The sequence below is a fragment of the Trichechus manatus genome, unplaced genomic scaffold (genome assembly GCF_000243295.1).
Source record: "Trichechus manatus latirostris isolate Lorelei unplaced genomic scaffold, TriManLat1.0 scaffold00097, whole genome shotgun sequence".
In the NCBI taxonomy this organism is placed as follows: Eukaryota; Metazoa; Chordata; class Mammalia; order Sirenia; family Trichechidae; genus Trichechus; species Trichechus manatus.
In genome coordinates this window covers 5,991,058-6,013,312 of record NW_004444033.1, presented here as the reverse complement: position 1 = coordinate 6,013,312, position 22,255 = coordinate 5,991,058, and the positions used below count along the sequence as shown (strand labels likewise).

The 22,255-nt window shown below is 51.2% G+C and overlaps 1 protein-coding gene across 1 annotated transcript in view; it reads left to right on the top strand.

The window, feature by feature from the left end:
* The first annotated feature begins 11,614 nt into the window (after positions 1–11,614).
* Positions 11,615–22,255, top strand: part of PODXL (podocalyxin like) — a 28,277-nt gene continuing 17,636 nt past the window's right edge. Inside the window, exons 1-3 of the mRNA XM_023737148.1 lie at positions 11,615–11,809; positions 13,743–13,862; positions 15,256–15,325. Of these exons, the coding sequence (XP_023592916.1) occupies positions 11,615–11,809; positions 13,743–13,862; positions 15,256–15,325 (385 nt within the window). The remainder of the gene's footprint in view (positions 11,810–13,742; positions 13,863–15,255; positions 15,326–22,255) is intronic.

Below are 22,255 nucleotides of genomic sequence, written 5' to 3'. Positions count from 1 at the left end.
CAGCAGCCTGCGCAGACTCCCAGCTTAGCTCAGCACCCCCAGGCCTGATCCTTCCTGCATCCCCACCCCTTCCCGACACACCCCACCACCACCCTCTCTTCCTTTGTATCCTTATCCCCCTTGGGTCAGCCACCTCGCACTCCCCTAGGGCCAGGGTGCAGGGTGGCACCCTGTCTGCCCGTTGTCAGGGCCGGAAGCTGTGTGCCTTAGCCCAGGGTAAGAAAATACTGAGGGTGGCTGAGTGAGGCCTGCCATGCAACCCAGAATTGGGGCGCAGGGCCCCCTGAGCCAGGCCCCTGGAGGCATGGGCCGGCCAGTGCTTATAGCTGTCTGGTCTCAAGCTTTGGTGGTTACCTGACCCAGGTGGGGTAGAGTGGCACTGGAGAGGTGAGGCCTGTGATTCTTAAAGCTGTCAGCTACGTTCACAAAGCCACGGCCCCTGTGTACCTGTAGCTCACGGAGTTGTATCCAAGGGACGTGGCTCTCTGTCCCCATCAGGTCTGTTCCTGTACTTGCCTGCTCAGAGCAGGATGATTGGAACCATAGAACTCTCAGGCTGGGGTCGCCGCTATCTCACAGGCTGTTGTAGACAAGAGAAACTGAGGTACAGATGCCAAGACTTGCTTTAGAGTCAACAAACAGCTCTTCTCCCAAATATCTGCACAGCTCGCTCCCTCGCTTCCTTCAGCTCTGCTCAAATGCCACCTTCCCTGTCCACTTCATATAAAACACACCCTCGTCCCCCTAAAAAAAACCAGTGCCATCAAGTCGATTCCGACTCATGGTGACCCCGTGTGTCAGAGTAGAACTGAGCTCCATAGAGTTTTCCATGGCTGTGATCATTTAGAAGTAGATTGCCAGGGCTTTCTTCCAAGACGCCTCTGGGTGGACTTGAACCGTCAATCTTTAGGTTAATAGCTGAGTGCTTAACCATTCGCTCCACCCGGGGACTCCAGTATGTCCTCTGCCTTCTTATTCTGCTTTATGTTCTCTGTAGGACTTAGCACCTGATGTATCTTTATGTCTTTGTTAGCCTGTCTCTCCTGTTAGTCTGTGAATTCTACAAGAGCAGGCACTTCTGTTGTTCAGTGCTGTGGTCACAGCACCTAGTAGATGTTCAATAAATGTTCACTGATTGAATGAATGAGTGAGTACGTGTCAGAGCTGGTTTAGAACCCAGCATCCTGACTTCAGGCCCCATGCTCTCCAGGCAAGGCTTCTAACCTGAACCCAGAAGAGGAGAGAGAGGTGGCAGGCAGGGTGGCCCTGGGGCTTGGAGAAACAGATACATGGATGTAAGGAATAGGGACCTCTGGTAGAAGGAGGGTGTGGGAGGAGCCTTATGTTCCTTTCTGTACCTCCCTCACCCAAAGGATCCTGCAGCTGAGGGTTACGACTTCTGTTTGTTAGGACTTGATTGGCTGCTCATAACCACTAAAAAGAAAGAGTGGATTAAATAAGACAGAATTATATGTCTCTGATATAAAGGAAGTTCGGAGCGCTGGCGGGGTGGTTCTGCCATCATTAGCAGGCTGCCTCGTGGTCCAAGATGGCTGCTCGGGCTCCCACCATCAGGAAAAAAGAAGGAACAAGAGGGATGCAGCTCCTCTTTTCAGGATACCACCCAGAAACCGCACTGAACCCTTCCATTTACATTTTGTGGAACAGAATGTAGTCATGTGGCCACACCTAGCTGCAAGAGAAGTAGGGAAAAGTCATTTTTGTTTTAGGTACCCAAATGTGTAACCAAAGATCAGTGGTCCATTTAGAAGGAAGAAGGGGAGGAGAACAGATAGTGGAGGAGCAACTGACAAATTCTCCCATGAGCTGGACCCAGAAAACCTTCGATGCCCCTGCAGCTGCCCTCGGTCCTCTTGCCAGCAGCCCAGCTTTGCCTCCACCTGCTGGAACAGCAGCTGCCCTCCTTGGCCCGATGCTGTGACCACCTCTGGCCCAGCCTCTCCAGCTTCACCCTTGTTTTCTGGGGCCCGGCCTTTTGGTACTGATGATGCAGAACCCTATAGTGCACAAGGACAGGAACCTGCTCCCTGCACTCAGGCCCTTGGTCTGGAGCTGCCCCAGCAGCTGGGGTGTCCTGGAGACCACCCACGAGCAGGACCTTGCCGAGGAAGGTATTTCTCAGCGGTGTGAGTCCAGGGCGCAGGGAGAGACTGTCTTAGGCACACGGTCCACGGCAGTTGTGAGTGCAGCAGCCAGAGGCCAGAGGCTGTCAGACATGGCCAAGGTGCCCATGGAGCTGCTGCAAAGCGTTGCGTGCTGGGGGTGAGCGCATCTGGAGGGGAAAACGAAGGGGAAGCCCACATCTTACTTACTTGGTGCGTCTCCACTTGGCCCTGTTCTGTGTGGTAGGTCTCCATATGAGAATTCCTCTGAGAAAAAAGTCTGACAGAGGAGAAAAGAAAGATTGAAGTCTGTTGGCATGATGCCCAGACCTGGAAGTCAGAGGCTGGGGTTTTAGCCTGAGCTCCAGCACTTGCTAGCCTGGTAACCTCACACTTGTTCCTTGACCTCTGTTTCCCAGCTGTGAAATGGGTAGAGGGCCTTCCCCCACCAATGAGGGTTAAATATAATCGTGTAGGTGGTATGCCGGACACACGCAGGCATCAGTATGTTTTGGTTTTATTCCTTTTTTTGGCTTGGGCTCTAAGCCAGTATGAGGTGTGAGGAGACCCTGTTACCGCCCTCTCCTGAGCTTATAGCATCCACTGTAACTGCGCAGGGCCAAGCTTTCTACTCCAGGCCCCTCCCCGGGCAACAGCCCTGTTCCATGTGATCACCGCACCACAACCAGGCTCCTTGGGTGAGGGCATCTCTTGGGGTTCATTGCAGACCACAGTGCTGGAAGAGGGTAGTCAGAGCTGGGCTCAGCTAAGAAGGGGCTCAAGTGGCCAGCTCTTCACCTCCCTGGTTCCCACCCTGGTGCTTGTCACCCCAACCCAAGGGGGTACTGCCTTCCACTTGTGGGTTTTGAGTCAAAACAACTTTTCCTGAAGCCACCAGACCCCGATCCTGGCAGCCCCCAAGGCTCTGCTTTTTCCACCTGGATACATGCTCCCGTGATTGACCAACAAACTTCTCTGGCCACCCTGCTGCATTGCAGCTAAACCAACAAACCAACCCATTGCCATCGAGTCCATTCCGACTCATAGCGACCCTACAGGACAGAGTAGAACTGCCTCCATAGGGTTTCCAGGGAGCAGCTGGTGGATTTGAACTAGCAGCCTTTTAGTTAGCAGCCATAGCTCTTAACCACTGTGCCAACCAGGGTTTCCGTCCTCCAACTCTACGCCCCACATTCCTGCTGACACCATCATGGGCCAGGCGGCAGACCGTGATGCTGGCCTTTCTACAGCCATGCTTGCATTTTCCTTCACAGGGGAGGCAGGGAGGATGGGGTTACAATCCATCAACTAATGTAAACCAGGGAATAGAATACTTCTTCACAAAGAGGAGTGGGAGGAAGTCAGGGCAGGAGGTCGGGAAGTACTCACAGGTCTGTGTTTATCTTTCTGCACATTAAATCCCAGTGAGGATTGCTCTGTGCCTCAGTTTACCCACATGGTAAACCAGGGCTAGCACCATATGGTTTTTTTTTTATTATTCTTACAGTGCTGTAAAGCAAGCTATGTTCCAAACTGTGTCCAAAGAGAGTACTGGTAGTCCTTAAGATATTCAAAGTTATATTCTCAATAGATGTGATGGATGAATAAAAAGTTATTCCATGAATAAAAGGGAACCATGCCCCCAAGCGTTTGAGAAATGCTGCCTACTATATTCCTCCTCTTGGAAAATCAATTTATACTAGAATATTAAATGCTGTGAGAGTCCCCATAAGTAGGTTATTTGTTGTTGCCGGGTGCCATCGAGTCCCTTCTAACTCATCGTGACCCCACATGACAGAGTACAACTGCCCCATAGGGTTTTCTAGGCTGTAATCTTTATGGAAGGCAGATCACCAGGTCTTTCTGTCTTTGAGCCTGTGGGTAGGTTCAAACCATCAACCTTCCAGTTAGCAGCTGTGTGCTTAACTATTGTGCCACCAGGGTTTCTGTTTCCTTATTACCTCTGTTTAACCTGGTGTTCTCCAAATGTCCCTCCCCCATGGAGCCTTTGCCTTTCTCTGGTAGAACATCTCTTAACACCTTGTGATGTTCCCCTAAGAACATTTAGGGGAAATATTGAGGGAAAGGGAAGCTGGCCAACTGTCCCAGTTTGCCTGGGACCGAGGGGCTCCCTGGGATGTGGGCCTTTCAGTGCCCAAACCCAGACAGCCCTCTGGAAACCCCAACCAGGCTGGAAAAGCATCTAACATAAAAACAAACCCTAGTATGTGTCTGGGGCCTTGCTAAACAAGACCTTCTTGAAATGAAAATGGAAGCGTAGAGGGTCGCCCTCCTCCGGGGATTTACAGGAAACCTGGTGGAGGAGCAGGGTCCCTGGGTGGTGTAAACAGTTAAGTGCTTGGCTACTAACTGAAAGGTTGGCTGTTTGAATCCATCCAGAGGTGCCTTGGAAGAAAGGCCTGGCTTTCAAAAAATCAGCCATTGAAAATCCTACGGAGCACAGTTCTGCGCTGGCACAGATGGGGTCGCCAGGAGTGGGAGTTAACTTGATGGTAACTGGTTTGGTGAAAGTTGTGTGAAGGGGCTGTTTATACCGGAGCCTCCTGGTGGTTGAGGCTGGGGGCCCCCTCACAGGGGTTGAAAGTGGCGTTGCTTCTCAGATAGAAGTTAGAGGCCTTATTGAAGGAGTTGTGGATGTGTGTGGACATGTGTGGTTTCAAAACAACCTGACATTTGATCCCCGCCCCCCCGCTGAGTTGGGGGCAAACACGGCTGCTCCTGGTGTCTTGTTTCCTGTTTTTGCCCCTGCCCCCTGCTGCTTGAGCGCCTGCCCTGACTGACTGCCATCACGTCTCTGCTGTAACTTCAGCCTGAGTCCCTGACTGTGAGAGGGAGAAGAGGTGTCTGCTAACCCGCACCATCCACACTCACCTGTTGTCCTCTGGGCGTCTCCACAGCCTTGGTGAAACCAGGCCCACTAAGTGTCTTAGTCACCTAGTGCTGCTGTAACAGAAGTACCACAGGTGGGTGGCTGTAAAGAACAGGAACTCATTTCTCACAGCTCAAGCCAGAAGTCCAAATCCAGGGTGTGGCTCTAGGGGGAGGTCCTGCCTTGTCTATTTCAGCTTCTAGTAGCCAGCGGTCCTTGGTGTTCAGGGCGTGTAGATACATCTGTCACAGACACCTGTCTTCCCCTTCCCCCTGCTGTATCTCTGTGTCTATTCTACAGCAATGCATTGCTTAATGTCCACGATAAAAAAAAAAAAAACCAAACCCACTGCCGTTGAATCAATTCTGACTCATAGTGACCCTATAAGAACTGCCCCATAGAGTTTCCAAGGAGTGCCTGGTGGATTTGAACTGCCGACCTTTTGGTTAGCAGCTGTAACTCAACCTCTAAGCCACCAGGGTTTCCAACGTTCACACAGGTTCTGTGAAATAGGATGTAACGTGATTTTAGGGCGTTATGCGGACACCATATTACAGGGCAGTCCCCAGGTTACAAACATCTGACTTACAGACAACTCATACTTGAGAATGGACTGCCGTAAAGCCTATTATATTAAAAATTTGAGTTAAATACGATGGTTTGTAATAAAGAATGCGTGTGCTACTTTGTGACGCTCATGAAAACATTGTGTGGTTTAGGAGTGTTTCTTAAATGTTTTATATGCATAGAGAGGTGAAATATATGCTATATACTAAGATAAACATTTGACTAACTGACGCTGAATAAGAACCGTACGTACCAGTTCTGACTTACTGACAAATTGACATAAAGACAGACTTAGAAACGAATCTCGTTTGTAACCTGGAGGCTCTGCCCATACACGTGCCGGAAGCTGTTGCCTTCGTTACATCTGGTTACATCTGCTATGTCTCCTTCTCCGGCTGGAATTTCTGAACTCTGTTATAACCTTACGGGACCACAGACATCTATGTGGTTGGATGTTGCCGGAAACACGTTATGCAGCGCGTGACTGTATTTTATAACTCAGAAGAGATTAGGTTTAGGATCCCCCACTGGTATGGCCCCATTAACATAACAATAGAGAAACCCTTCTTTCCAAATTGGATCACATCCACAGGTACTGGGGCCGGGAATTCAACACACCTTTTTAGGGGATGGAGCTCTGGTGGAGCAGTGGTTAAGAGCTTGGCTGCTAAACGAAAGGTCAGCAGTTTGAATCTACCAAGCGCTCCTTGGAAACCCTATGGGCAGTTGTACTCTTATAGGGTCGCTACGAGTCAGAATTGACTTGACAGCAGTGCGTTTTTGGGGGGACACAATTCACTCCATAACACAGGGGTGCCTGTATCTCATTCACCTTCAGGTGATAATTTTTCCTGGAAATTGGGTCACCAAATGGTGGCTGAAAGGGGGGACATGTACCTGTTTGTTTTCACCTGAAAGGAGCCCCAGCTGGCGTGTGCTTTCTAAGCTGTGGTGGCACCTGAGGCCCCCTCCCAGGCGGTCATGGGTAAGGGTGCCCAGCTCAGGAGGATGCAGCCCTGCACCCCAGGGGCTGGCAGAGTGGGCTGGATCTCAGCCCCTCCAGCCTTGGCCCCAGGGCCCAGCTCCTGCAGAGCCTGTCCCCAGCACGCCCTTCTTCCTGCCCCGGCACCCTTGTCTGGAGGCCCCAGAGCAGTACCCAAAGTTGCTTCTCATCCTGAGTTCAGCTTCTGCAGGCCACAGTGGGCAGGGCACTAGAGAGCTGGTGGAGAACAGCTGGTGTGGGGAGGGGCAGGGCAGGGTCACCTGTCCACTCTCCTCCCCTCAGCATCCTGGGGACGGTGCACTTTTGGAGGGAAATTGTCTGGCTTTACTCCTGAGCCCTGGGAGAATCTGGAAGCCTGGCCCTGAACACGGAACCACATCTCGGAATATGTCCGCCCTTTAGACCAGTTGTGTCAGCCCAGCCCTGGAGCAGCCTGTTGGTATTATGTATGGGTGTGTATATGGTGTGGTTGGGAGCCTGGAGCCTCACTTTGAGTTGGGCATGGAGCCAAAGGGCAGTAAGAAAAAGAAAACAGGTTTGCAAAAGAGAGAGAGGCCCTGGGCACTCTGGGCTGGAGTCAGGAAACTCAGACCCCGAAGTTTCATCTGTGAGCAAGGGGCTGGGCCGGGAGAGCTGGAGGAACCTTCCTGTGCAGCACTTCCTGATGCTCCAAAAGGCCTGGCATACCTGTGACTTACGCCCCAGGACTGCTTACGTAACTGGCCGCTTATACATAGGGGTGCATCTGTGGAGGGTCGCTGGACACGTGACCGTCTCAGGCCTCTAACCCGTGGGAATAAGTGGGGAGGGAGGAGCTGTTGTTTAGTGGTTGTGATGCCGCTTTCAGCTCCAATTCCTGGATAATGTGAGGGAGGGAGTGTGCACATGCCCAGTGGTGTCCTGGGGGGGCACTCGGGTCTTGCTGGCCTCTGTCCTCTCTCCCCTTCATCCCTCCACAGGCAAGATGGAGGGGAGGCAGCCAGGGAGGAAGCAGGCTGGAGCCAGGCATAGGTGGGCACTTATGTCTACAGGATGGGAGAGCCTGCACTGGGAGATGGACCACAGACTTGTAGGTACCAAACCAGGTGGCCTGGGGCCTGGCCACCTGTTTGCTGTCCCTCCTTTACTGGGGTGGGATTGTGACGTCCCTCAAGTCCTGACGTTGTGACCCAGAGATGCAGAGGAAAGTGATGTCCTGACTTCTCCCAGCCCCTGGGGTAGGGGGCTGTGAGCTGGCTCAGTCACGGCCTGGCTTACTGCTCAGGGCTCACTGCCTCCCTGGGCCCTGCCCCCAGCCTGAGGGTGGGCATCCGCTCCTTCCTGCTGCATCTTGAGGCAGCGTTTCCGTCACTCTCGCAGCAAAGGCCAGCGTGTAAGGGGAGAGCAGAAAGGCAGCTCCTGGGACCAGTATGTCTGAAAGCCAAGGAAGGACCTGGGCTGTACCTTCCCCCGGCAGCTCCAGAGAGAGGGAGTCTCTAACTGCACTGTACCCACTTTGCAGATGGGAAATCCAAGGCCAAGGATGGTGGTGATTTACTGAGAGTCAGGTACCTGAGGCTACCCACTTCTGCTTTAGACACGCTCAATGCTCTGGGCATGTTGTTGTTACTAGCTGCCGTCCAGTCGGCCCCCAACTCATGGCGACCCCATGCACAACAGAAAGAAATGCTGTCCATCCCTGTGCCATCCTCACGGTCAGTTGCAGATCAGACCATTGCAATCCATAGGGCTTCTGTTGCCTGATTTTTGGAAATAGATCACCAGGCCTTTCTTCCTAGTCTGTCTTCATCTGGAAGCTCTGCTGAAACCTGTTGAGCATCACACCCCAGCCTCTGCGGACAGACAGGCAGTGGCTACGCTAGAGGTGCATTGGCCAGGAGTCAGTCCTGGGTCTTCCATGTGGGAGGTGAGAATTCTACCACTGAGCCACCCATGTTTCCACACTCTGGGTATGGGGGTGGCCAAATACTTAGCCTAGACTGTGGCTGGAAACAGTGAAGAGAGCAGAGAAAGAAGGTACGGACAGGAGTACATGAGGGCCTTCGGGCAACAGAGGCTGCCTCCCCTGCCGCCAGCCCTTCTGGAGCCCCAAGTCCACCTCGGATCATCCCTTGTGCTCACAGCAAGCCTGCCCCCCTCTGGCGACCTGTGGAACATCAGGGCAAAGCATTCCACTGGCGCCCAGCTTTGTCTGAGAAGCGGTGGAGTCACCTCTGTGCTCATGCTGTCTGTCCCCCTGAGGTCACTCAGCCTCCTTGAGTACTTTTAGGGGATGCCTCTACTGCCATTTGGACACCTGGCTCCAGCCTTGGGCTGGCTCTGGGATTCCTGATTGACTTCCTGAGGCGTCACCCATAGGAAGCAAGGCTTCCTTGACTCGTTCTAACGTCTCAGACACAGGGCGGCCACTTGGCCGTGTTTAAAAGGAACGGAGCCTTTAACTTTCCCTGCAGGCCTTGGCGGGGGACAGTGTGCAATCCCTCAATTGTTTAGTTATATTTATTTACTGGGTTTGTTTGTTCTTTTTAAGCAACACCCCCCTTGCCCTTACCTACCCCCGGCAAGCTAAGAGCTCCCCTGTCTTCAAACACCAAAGAAGTGCAGATTGAGCCCCCCTATGGGCAGTAGTCAGGAGGCCCTGGTTGGTGCAAATTGTTAAGTGCTGGACTACTAACCAAAAGGTTACTGGTTCAAACCCACCCAGAGGTGCCTCAGAAGAAAGTCCTGGCAGTCTACCTCCAAAAGCTCACAGCCATTGAAGACCCTATGGAATGCAGTTCTACTCTGCACACATGGGGTCACCATGAGTTGGAATGAACTGGACGGCAACTAACAACAACATGGGCAGTAGTCATGCCTTTTCCTCTACCTCTCCAGGCCTGGGAGCCCTGGTAGTGTAGTGGTTAAGAGCTCAGCTACTAACCAAAAGGTCAGCGGTTCGAATCCACCAGCTGCTCCTTGGAAACTCTATAGGGCAGTTCTACTCTGTCGTATAGAGTCACTATGAATTGGAATCGACTCAATGGCAACAGGTTTGGTGTTTGGTTCTCCAGGCCAAGGGGAGGAGATTCTTGGGTGACTTTTTTGGTTCTATTTTCCCTGCTTTAGTGAGTAAGTGGGGTTACAAATGGGAAGCTGGCCAGACTGAGCACCAACTCCTCCCTCACCCTTCCTCACGCTGAGTGCGGACACGTACTTAGTCTGAGGGAAATGCGTGCTAGCGTAGATGATTCTGCAGCAAGGACACAGGTGTTATTCCTGGAAGGGGAGAATTTGCTCCAGGACAGAAAAAAAAAAAAAAAAGTTTGGAAATTTGGAAAGCGCTACTTGCTGCCCTAACCCCCAGCTTCCACCAGGCGGAAGCGGTCCACCCTGGGAAACTCACAGGCTGCGTTTCACAAGGCTTCCTCGCTGTTCCCAGAGGCGCTTTCAGGCTGGCTGCCCACGCCGTCCACGCGGCACGGCCCTCTGGCTCTGGCCAGTGTTTGTCTTAGGCTGAAAGTGGACACTGGCTGCTGGTGGAGGCTTCCAGGCACAGCATGAACCTGCACACATCTGGTTATTTTCATGGCTCCAGGGTGAAGGGGAGGGTGGCGGGGGAATGACAACGTGCGCCCTCAGAAAAATACAAGCCAGCTTGTTATTGCACGTCCTGCTCAGGGAAGAGCTGGGCACACGCTTTGACTGTAGAAGGTGTGTGCCCAAGGATTTAAAGTGCAGCAGGTGCGTCTGGGAGGAGAGAGAGGGCAAGCTAAGAGGTCGTGCAAACCCCAAAAAATCAGAGTTGCTGTTGAGTCTTTCCTGACCCATGGTGACCCCATGTACATCAGAGTAGAACTGTGCTCCACAGGGTTTTCAGTGGCTGGTTTTCTGGAAGTAGATCAGCAGGCTTTTCTGCCAAGGCACCTCTGGGTAGACTCGAACTTCTAACCTTCTGGTTAGCAGCCAAGTACGTTAACTCTTTGCACCACCCAGGGACTCCAGAAGGTGGTGCAGGCATACCCAAAACCCAGTGATGATGGTGATGGTTCATTGCTGGGGAGCGGTAGAACAGTGGAGACTCTGGAGACAGACAGCCTGGATTAAAGTCGCCCCATGTGGCCTTCCCCAGCCATCACCCACGTACCTATTCCGAGTCTCCTCTTCTGGACAGTGTACATATCAGTCAGTGCCTTCGCAGAGGCTGCTGGGAGGCTCGAGTGAGAACAGACACGTAGAGCACTTAGCTCAGTTTCAGGCAAATATCACAAAGCCTCAAAAAATGCTGAGTTCTTTTAAATCTTTTTTTTTTTTTTAATTGTGCCTTAGGCTAAAGTTTGCAGCTCAAGTTAATTTCTCATACAAAAATTTACCCACATATTGTTATATGATAGTAGTTGCAATCCCTTTAATGTGACAGCACACTCCCCATTTCCACCCCGGATTTCCCATTTCCATCCAACTAAATGCTGGTTTTTAAGATTAAGAATACTGATAATAAACTGCCTTTGGAAGATATATTTTTTATGTTTTTAAAAAGTTGTACTATAGTGTAATATATATGACAAAAAATTTGCCATTTTAACCATTTTTAAGTGTACAGTTCACCATGTTGTGTAACCACCACCATTATCTATTTTCAAAAGTTTTTCGTCCCCCCAACTCCTTCTCCTCCAGCCCCTGGTAACCACAAATAAACTTGACGCTATGTATTTACATAGTCTAAAAAAAAAGACAAATACCAAACTCGTTGCTGTCAAGTTGACTCTGACTTATAGCAATCCTGTAGGACAGAGTAGAATTGCCCCATAGGGTTTCCAAGGCTGTAATCTTTAGGGAAGCTGACTGTCACATCTTTCTCCTATGGAGTGCCTGGTGGGTTTGAACCACTGACCTTTCGGTTAGCAGCCAAGTGCTTAACCACTGTGCCACCAGGGCTCCTATTCTTCTATTCTGGAGATTTCACATAAATGGGACCGTACACTGTTTGTCCTTCTGTGTCTGCTTCATTTCACTCAGCATCGTGTTATCAAGGCTCACCCACGTCGCGGCATGTATAGAACCTCACCTCTCCTTACTTGTGAAGGAAGGTGTATTTTGAATAATTGGATGCGTAGACGTGTCCACCATGTGGAGAGAGAACCCATCCCTCTGCCCGGGCCTCAGACCTGGCACAGGTGTGCAGAACACAGCACCTGTGCTGCCTCTCAGAGGCTCTGCCCAGGTGGTCCTGTTTCCAGCCCTCAGGTATGCAGGAAGGTATTGGCCAGGTATCTGAGCTGGCTCGCCACCCTGCCAGCTGTGCCCCTCAGTAAGGACACGCTCCATCTGGAGTATTGTAACATTTTCCCCAAAGCTTTACACTTTTTAAAATGTTCATTTGGTCATACCATAGATATTCCTCCCACCCTTGACAGACAAGGACACAAAAGCCCGAAGAGGCCTTGGCTCACACAGAAACCCAGGTCCCCAGTTCCCAGGCCTCCCTGTGGAGGCTGCAGATGCCTCACACGTGTGGTCATGGAAACTGATCTGAAGGCGGGTGAAGGTCTGCCACCTGCCCCCGTGTGGCCTTTGTTCAGGTGCCTGTGGGCCGGTGAGGTGAGCAACATCAGCCAGGCACCCCCCTCTCCTGCTGGCTGGCGAGCGGGCTGCTCCTGGGCACGCTGCCTGGTGGTCAGACAGTCCGGGGGATTAGGACGCCCTGGGAAGACATTGTTGCAAGGAAGTTAGTCTTCTCTTTCAGCTCAGGAAGAGACCCAGCCCCTTCCCCGGCAGCCTGGCGGTCCCCAGAAAGCCTGGCGCCCCATACAACCTCAGAGGCACAGCCTGTGGACCCCTTGTCAGGAGCAGCAGAGGTGGTGGCAGGCCCAAAACGGGGCTAGCCGGTGGTCTCCTTACTGGGGAGGGAGAGGAGCCGGGGCCAGGGGGCTGTGGTGGGCTCAGTCAGAGATGGGGGCAGCTCAGGGGTCTTTGGAGGCACAGTTGATTGAATTCCAAGCTTTCCTCTTACCTCCTTGCCTTCAGCAACTGAATCATAATCATGAGTAATCCACAGAATGCATTTAGAAACTTCTTGCCGAGGTGCTCAGCCCGGTTCTGGGGTAGGGTGCACGGTGGCCTTCTGACCCCTACCTGGAAAGGTTCTGGCAGGTGTAGGGTGAGGTGGGGGTGGAGTGGGGTAGGGGTAGGGGTGGCCCTCTGACCCCCGCCTGGAGAGATTCTGGCGGGGTGGGGTGGGGGTGTGCCGACAACTTCAGGCCCCTGATTTTCCTTGTCATTAGAAGGGATCGCAGAGGCCATTGGAGCCCACCCCTTCTTGGGGCTTTGTGGAAATGGGCCTACAGAGTGGATGTGCAGGGAGAGTTGGGAACAGAGCAGGCTCTGGGGCAGGCCTCCAGGCTTCTTGAAGGTACTTTGTCTGCACCCTCCAGTCCAGCTCTTCCTGGCCCTGGGACCGAAAACCCATGTTTGAGGGACAGCTTAGCTGGCAGGCCAGGGAGTGAATCTGGGGCCAGGGAGGGGTGTGGGACAACCGAGCCGAGTCCACATGGGTATGCCTGCAGTCTGTCGGTGGGACACTGAGGGTGAGGTTAGGGCCCAGGAGATGAGTCTGGAGCCCTGCCTCTGCCTGCTTGGGAGCCGCCCTTCTGGTTCACCCCCTCTCACGGGCCGAGCAGCAGCAGCCCCGTGCACACAGCCCAGCCTGGGCACAGATGCTCCCCAAAGACATGAACTGCAGTGTCAGGGCAGCCCTATGCATAATAGCCAGTCCCAGACTGGACACCACCCAAGTGCCTGTCAGCAGGAGAACGGGTAAATCAATCGTGGCATGCTCACACAATAGCATACTATCCTGCAGGAGCTGAATGGCCAACAGGAAATCCCTGTGAGGATGGACTGCACAAGGAAATGCCCAGGGAATGAAGCAGATGCAAGAGGGTGGATACTGTGTGACATCACTTATTAAATTCAGAAACAGGCAGAGCCAGTCTGTGATGCTTTAAGTCAGAAGAGTGGTTGGAGGAGACTGACTGGAAGGAAGCAGAGAAAGGGCTTCGGGAATGATCGGGGTGCTGGTGACGTGGGTGCTTGCCGTCAGTGAAAGTTCATCAGGGTGTACACTTGTGATGTGTGCGGTTTCTGAATGTATGTAATTCTTCAATAAAACATTTTTAAGAATAAAGTCGAGGTGGGGGGGCTGTTCTTTGAGGACCTCCTGACCAAACGAGCAGGAGCTGCTATGGCCTATGGCAGACACTGGGGATCCAAAACTTCAGGCTCCAGGCAGGCAGCTCAGGTGAGGAGGTCCAGGGAGAAGCTGTGAGCCAGAAGCAGTCAACCCCAGGGAAGAGGAAGGGAAACCAAGTCAGTTGTACTGACCTGCCCCAGCCCAGACCCTGATACCGTTGACGTGGGTCATCCCCGTGAGAGCAGAGGGGTGCACAGCTCCAACCTGCACCATCGCTGGTGGACACACTTCTACAGTGTCCCCTGGGGTGGGCACTGTGAGGTGCCAGGGATAGCGAGAGGAGTGGTCATGGTCCCCCCTACAAGCAGAAAAGGGTCTTGCCGTCCAACCACCAGGGAATGCCCCTGCTAGGAAGTGGTAACAGCTATGCAAAAGTGAGGAACACCTCACCAAGGACCCATCGCATGTCATACTCTCCCCTCTGACATCTGTTATTGGGCTGTGGCTCTTGTAAATTAAAAAATTTATTCTTATTTTTTAATTTGCTGTTCGGGTAGGTAACAATTTGGGTGTTTCCATTTGTGTGTGTTGAGTTGCAAATCCTTTTTCCCAGTTTGTCATGTGGCTTTTTTTTTTTTAATTGTGGTAAATATATATGTAATAAATCATCTGCCTATTTAACATTCTTCACGTGTACAATTAGTTAATGTTTATCGGGTTGTTCAACCATCCCCATTATTCATTTCCAAAATTTCCCATCACGCTTAACAGCTCTGTGTCCCCTGAGCAGTGAGTCCCTCCTTTCCCCTCCCGACCGCCCACACTGGTAAGCTCTAATAAACTTCGGTCTCTATACACTTGCCTCTCTATCCTAGATATTTCATATAAGTAGAAACATATCATAAACTTGAACAGATACTTGTACACCAGTGCTCACTGCAGCACTATTCACAATAGCCAGAAGGTGGCAACAGCCTAAATGTCCCTCAAGAGATGAATGGATAACAAAATGTGGTATGTACATACCATAGAATATTAAAAAAAAAAAAAAAAGGGTTTCCGTTGAGTTGATTTCAACTGTCCCATAGGGTTTCCAAGGAGTGGCTGGTGGATTCGAACTGCTGACCTTTTGGTTAGCAACTGAGGTCTTAACCACTGCGCCACCAGGGCTCCAGTGGAATATTACTTAGCCATAAAGAGAAATGAAGTCCTGATACATGCTGTGACATGGATGAGCCTTGAAAACATTATGCTAAGTGAAAAAGTCAGTCACAAATGACTTGGTTTTTAATAGTCAGCTAGAACAAGTGGCTCTTGTTGGGCTCTTCAGGGGAGTCACAGAATAGGGTCCACAACTGGATTTAAAAAAAAAAAAAAATCAGGATCCCAGAAGGGATCTTATAACATCAGGGGCTGGCAAACTACGATTTGGCCACCTGTTTTTGTGAATAAAGTTTTATTGGCACACAGCCACACCCATTCATTTACTTGTTCTCTGTAGCTGTTTTGGGGCTACTGCAGCACCATGTGGACCTCAAAGCCTAAAATATTTACTTTCTGGCCCTTTACAGGTAGGCTTGCCAACCCCTGTTTGTGCATTACTGTGTCACTATGTCATAATTCTACAAATGGAAGCCAAGGCCCAAGAAACGGAAGTGATTTGCTCTAGTGGCAGCTCCGGGGCAAGAACCAGCTTCACTGCCTCCCAGCCTGGCTCCTTTCTCAGAGTGGAAAAGACCCAGGCTCTTCCCTGAGCCCGACTGTGCCCCAGACCTCGCTTGACTGCTGCCTCGCTGCCTTACCCTGGTGTTGAACAAGTTACCTCAGTGTTTTCAGGGTTTTTTTTTTTTAAATTGTACTTTAGTGAAAGTTTACGGAGCAAATTCATTTTCCATTTGATAGTTTGTACATGAAGTGTTTCATGACCTTGATTTCATTCCCCACCATGTGTCAGCACTCTCCCCATTTCTGCCTTGGTTTCCCATTTTCTTTCGTCCTGATTATCCCCCCCTTCTTGCCTTCTCATCTTCTAATTGATTGCTCTAAGGAGTACATTCCTCTTGGGTGTTGTTTATCTTACGTGCAGTTTCTTCTCTTTTAACATGGGGGTAATAGCTCATAGCCCATGTAGTATTTGAGGATGAAAGGACATATCAAACAAAGGTACCCGGCCAGAGTTGGTGGTGAATACAAGCTAGTAAATTTCCGTTCCTTCCTTCCTCTTCCAGCTCAGGCACTTACTAGACTTTTCATTTGCACTTCCGCCCATCAGGTTTGGGATGGGGAGGAAGGCGGAAGTGGCTTACCTTCACCTCACTGAGGAGGAAACCCAGGCTGAAGACCGAGAAAGGACACACCTCAGGGGTCCCGCTCCTGGTCTCCCCCTCCCCTTCCTTGTGGCCCCAGACACCATACGCCATCCCTGGAGCCCAGGCTGCTGCCCAGAGGCTTTTAATAGGTCTCAACAAAGCCTGGCCTTTTCCTGCTGGAGACTGAGGTCTGGGGTTGCTGTCGGTCAGAACTTCAGGCCGCCAGCAGGAAAGCCACCCCACTTGCCCCCTGCCCACACTGCCCCCCTGGACAATTCAGGCTCGCCCCCACTCCTCACCCTTGTCTGGGCCTTCATGGACCACAGCTGCCTGGTGCTGTCACCACTCCCCAACGCTGGGGAAGAGCCTCAGTGGGAAGCCTGTGTCCTACCCTGCCCCCCCACACGAGAGGAGGGGAGGCTGGGGCACAGGAGGGGATGGAGACAGGAGCAGCCCTGCCCCTCCTCTGGGGCAGCTCAGCAGGAAGACACTCATCGCACTTTTACATGAGCACTTTCGATGTGCACACACCATTCTGAGTCACCCTTGTTACCCTCCTCCCCATTTTTGGCAGACGAGGAAACTGAGGAACAGAAAGTGAAGACATCTGCCTGGTGATACAACTAGTGCAGGGTGGAGCTGGGATTTGAACCCAGGTGGTTGGGCTCCTAACCTCCACTCTGCACTGCTTTATTGGAGGAGGAGGAGCAGGAGGTCAGAGTGACCCAGGATGTGTAGCCGATTAGGGCTAGGTAGTCCTTGGGTGGTGCGAATGGTTAACATGCTCATCTGCTAACCTAAGGTTAGAGGTTCAGGTTCACCCAGAGGTGCCTCAGAAGAAAGGCGTGGTGATCTACTTCTGAAAAATCAGCCCTTGAAAACCCTATGGAGCTCAGTTCTTCTCTGACATGTGGGGTCGCCGTGAGTCGGAGCCAGCTCCAAGGCAGCTGGTGGTTATCCTCAGTACTGGGCCACAGTCTCAGTGTAGCGGAAGGGAAAGACTGAAGAGCTGCTGGGCTGGGGAGGACAAGGTGGTGTGAGCCTCTGGCCATGCTGCCTATCCTGCCTCCCTGATGTCACCGGATCTTCTCTTGCATGGTGGCAGCTGCCCCTGCCCAGGGAAACAGCCAGACTGGGGCCCCACCCGGGGAGCAGTGCCAGCAGGCCAGCTGAAACAAGCAGATAAGCAGAGAACAATTCCAGGTTTGAAGAATGTCCAGAATTATCTCCTAGGGGCAGTGCCGGCCCTTCTGGGGGAGGTGATGCTGAGGGGCCAGGTGATAACCCCCGGGTGCTGTCCTGCTGTCACAGGCCCAGCCACAGAGGCCCCAGGGAAGCCTGAGTGGCCACCCTTGTCTTCCTGACTTCAGGACGCTCAATCTGAGTGGGGGTGATGAGGTCAGGCTGGAGACCTCGCCCTCCCCAGACAGCTGGGTAGTCATTCCTGCTGCTTCATTTCTTGTGAGGAACCTGCGCCCCCAATTGCTTATGCCAGGGACGTCGGTCAGGCCCATCTTTGGAGGGAGCAACCCAGAGGTCACTGTCCCCATTTTCCAGATAGGGACCCAAGGCACAGAGGAGTCCAGGCTTCCCCCACAGGCTCAACACAGACCCGGGCGATGGCCGTAGCTGGGTGTCTTTGTTGGTCACCTAGTGCTGCTCTAACAGAAATACCACGAGTGGATGGCTTTAACAAAAAAAGTTTATTCTCTCACAGTCCAGTAGGCTACAAGTCTGAATTCAGGGCACCGGCTCCAGAGGAAGGCTTTCTCTCTCTGTAGGCTCTGGAGGAAGGTCCTTGTCATCAGTCTTTCCCTGGTCTGGGAGCATCTCAGCACAGGAACCTCAGGTCCAAAGGACGCGCTCTGCTCCTGGCACTGCTTTCTTGGTGGTATGAGGTCCCCATGTCTCTCTGCTCACTTCTCTCTTTTATATCTCAAAAGAGATTGGCTTAAGACACTATCTAATCTTGTAGACCTCATCAGTATAACTGCCACTAATCCATCTCATTACATCGTAGTGATAGGATTTACAACACATAGGGAGATCACATCAGATGACAAAATGGTAGACAATCATACAATACTGGAAATCATGACCTAGCTAAGTTGACAGATATTTGGGGGGGACACAATTCAATCCATGACAGCGGAGGGGAGGGAGTTGGCTCCCTGGCCCCAGTCCAGGGTCCCAGCAGCGCCCTGACCTCCTTTCCCAAAGGCAGTTCTCTGCCCACGAGCCCCTCAGCGATGCATGCACCCAGGTCAGTGGTTGGGGCATTTGGGGGGCTGGCTTAAAGCCACGGGAAATAAGGATTTATAAAAGGTGGGCATAGGCCAACGTGAGCAGAACAGCAGAGCCTCCAAGGACAGAGCCACGCTGGGCAGAAGGTGCCTTGCTGGTTGGGGAGGTGTGTCAGGGAGAAGCAGGTGTGGGGGAAGCACAGGCAAACCTAGGCTGGGCCCACCTGGGGTGAGGGGTGTGGACGTCATAAAACCAAAGAAGCACAGAGGTGAGGGGAACATCATGTGGTGGGGGTGAGGGGCAGCAGTTCAAAGTGAGAGCCTGGGAAGAAGGGCTGAGTGCGGTGTGGAGAGAGGACCGTTGATCAGGTAGCACTGGGGCAAAGCCTGGCCGGCCAGCAGTGGGCCTGGAGCCCCTCGGCTCCTGGTGCAGCCGCAGACCCTTTCTGGAACACGAGGCCCTAGTGCAGCCCCAGACCCCTTCCTGAGCACGAGGCCTCCATCATTCCAAAGACTGGATCCCAGCCACCATCCGTAAGCCTGGCAATAAATGGGAGGGTGTGCGATGGGGAGTGGGATTGGGGCCTGAGAAGGGTGGGCCCTCGAGAGTGGGCACCGTTCCCAGCAGAGCAGCTCTGCCTCCTGGGAAGGAAGGGCTCGTGTGACACATTCCACATGCTAGAAAAGTGAGTTTTGAGGCCGCCAGCCCTTGGAAAGGGCCCTGTTTGTACACCTCTCAGGAGGCCCAGGGCAGGCCCTCTAAAGGGGCTGGTGAGGACAGCTCTGTTGTCACAGCAAAAGCAGACTCACTGGGTACACAGCTTTGTGCTTAGGAGTGTGCTTAGGGGACCTTTGAAACCATGCCCATTTCACAGATATATTGTAGGAGGAGAGATGGCTTGCCCTCAGGGGTCAGAGGCACAGCTTCTCATTTCTCAGTCCCTGCTCATTATAATACCAATCTAGGAAGACCAGACTCCATTATCCCGCCTGGTTCCTGCCCTTTCTCTGTCCCCTCTCAGAGCCTTTTGGTTGGAGATAACATGGCTGGAGGTGGTGAGCTGGGGGTAACAAAGGCAGGAGAGGTGGATGCTGGTGTCCAGACGAGGAGTCTCCAAGCCCACTGCCTCCCCGCCCCTCCTTCCACACACCCTCTTCCTGGGGTATTCTTTTTAGTTTCCTTTCCCTCTATTAATAGTCCAGAGTCAGTCCCAGACCTGGAGATGGCCAGGAACAGGAGGAAGTAGGCCCTCGGGGAAGGCTGAGAGCAGGGCTGAAAGCTAAAGTTGACCTTCTCCACCCACCCCTGTCCACTGCCCCAACTGGAGATAAGCCCTTGGGGGCACTGGCTCTGAGCTAACTCCTTTCCATGCAGCCTTCAAAGACCAGCTGGAGCGACCTTTCCTCATCGCCACTATCTGCTGACCTCTGGGCCACTCCCCGTCACTCACTGAAGACTTTGGCTCCTTCCTCTCCAAATCAATCTGTGCCATCATTCTCTGTGGCTTCAGTTCCCACTTGGATAAACAATTCAGTACCTACCTGGCCGCCCAATTCCCTGACCTTATCCAGTCTCTATTTTATTCATCCATTCCCATTTCGCTTGAACTAGACCACCACCTCTGACATCTAAGCATTTCTTTCATTCTTTGATCACTATCTCACTACCTTGCACTGCATTTGAAAGTACACCCGTATACCATAATGGTTGAACTCCAGCCATCAAGCCTTCACTTTCTCACTGCCCATCTGGCTATATTCGCTTTGTTTTTGTTGTTGTGTGCCCTCGAGTCGATTCTGACTCATAACAACCCCATATGACAGAGTAGAACTCCCCCACGGAGTTTCCTAGGCTGTAATCTTTATGGGAACAGATTACCAGGTCTTTTCTCCTGTAGAGCAGCTGGTGGGTTCAGACCGCTGACCTTTCTGTTAGCAGCTGAGCGCTTAACCATTGCACCACCAGGGCTTCTTATTCTGTCTTTAGCCGCCCTGTATCTCGCTACTCACCATTATAATCCCTGCCTTACAAATATCCCCAAGTCCCTTCACCTTCTTTTGCTGTGATGCCCACCTGGCAAAACCCCTTTCCCGGATGAACCCTTAACTCACTTTTTCCATGCCTGTGCCCAAGCAGCTGAACATTGCTAGAGTGAAGTCACACAGTCTAGCTAACTAGATACATTTTGAACTCATGATCTCACGCCTCCATTTGGCATAAAATACAGCTTGGCGATTGCGCTCTATTTTTCTAAGTGTAGTGGTTCTCATACTGTGGTCCTCTGACCAGAAGCATCTGGGAACCTGTTAGAAATGCCCATTCTTCTGCTCCCTCCCAGATTTACTGGATCAGACACTCTGGGGGTGGGCCCAGCAGCCAGCCTTTTAACAAGGTCTCCAGGTGATTCTGATGCTCCCTGGTTTGGGAGACAGTTTTCTAGCAGGTTCACTTTCCCATTTCCAAGATGAGCATTTCATATTTTTCCTCAAACCTTCCACCTAACCCCTCCTCCTCTCTTATGTCATCTGAGTCAGTATAGCAGAATTCATTGAGAAAACTGAAGGCATCAAATGTAAACTCTTTATCTTCCAGCCACCAAAATTACAAATGTACTTACATCTGCATTCCAGCTTCTTCCTTCCCATTTCAAAGGAGACATCCAACATTCAATGAAGGCCAAGCCCTCTGCGGGGGGTAAGGGGTGTGTGTATGTGTGTGTGTGTGTGTCTCTGGGTCAGCACACATGTACCCCCTTCCGCATCTTCAGGACCTGATGATACTGGAGAGATAAAACAGAACAGGAGCGTTCTGATCACTAGCGCCCCCTATCTTGAAAAAAGAAAAACAACACTTTCTCGACTATATGAGTTCCCTCCAGCTGTGGCCTTACTTCTCTGCTCCCTTTGCCAAGTGACATTTTGTAGAGCTGTCCACACACACTTCCTACCAGTCAGCCCAAATCAAGCTTCCATCGTTTCCCTGAAACTGCAAGCTGAAGTCACCAGTGACTTTCACGTTGCCAGTCTCAGCATTCAGTACAATCAGCCATTCCCTCCTTAAAAAAAAAAAAATTAGAAGCCATTATCCTAAACTTAGTGTTAAATTCTCTGTAAAATTTTAGTAATATTACCTAGATTCCTACTCCTAAAAATATATAGTTTCATTTTTCCAATTCTTGAGCTCCATGGATAGAATCATCATATAAGTATTCTTGTTCTTGCTTTTATTTTCAGTGTGTTTGAGAATAATTCGTGTTAACACATGTAGATGTAGCTCATTCATTTTTAGTGCTGTATAGTATTCTAGCGTAGGACTATTCCATGATTTACCATGACCTATTTATCCATAGCGACTCTATGAGTCAGAATTGACTTGATGGCAACAGGTGTTTTTTTTTTTGGTTTATTTATCCATACTACTGTTGACAAACATTTACTTGTTTTCTGTATGGGGCTAATATAAACAATCCTGTTAGGAATATTCTTGTAAATGCATCCTGGTACAAATAGGTATGCATCTCCCTAGGGTATATGCCTAATGGTACAGTTGCTGAATTGGAGGACATGTGTACATTTAACTTTACTTGGTAATGCCATACTATTTTCCAAAGCAGTTGAACTGATCTATACTAACTACTCTGGGTGAGGCAAACGGTTTGCACTCAACTACTAACATAAAGGTTGAAGGTTTGAACCCACCCAGTAGCACCCAGTGCCATGGAAAAAAGGCCTAACAATCTGCTTCCATAAAGATTACAGCCAAGAAAACCCTATGGGTTTGGCTTGACTCCAAATTGATGGCAGTGGGTTATGTTCTTGCTACCACTTGTCACTGTCTGATTGAATTTTTTTTGCCAAACTGGTGGATATGAAATAATATTTCTTTCTTAGTTTGTTTTACAGTTCCCTAATTACTAATATTTTCAGATGTTCATGGGCGATTTGTGCT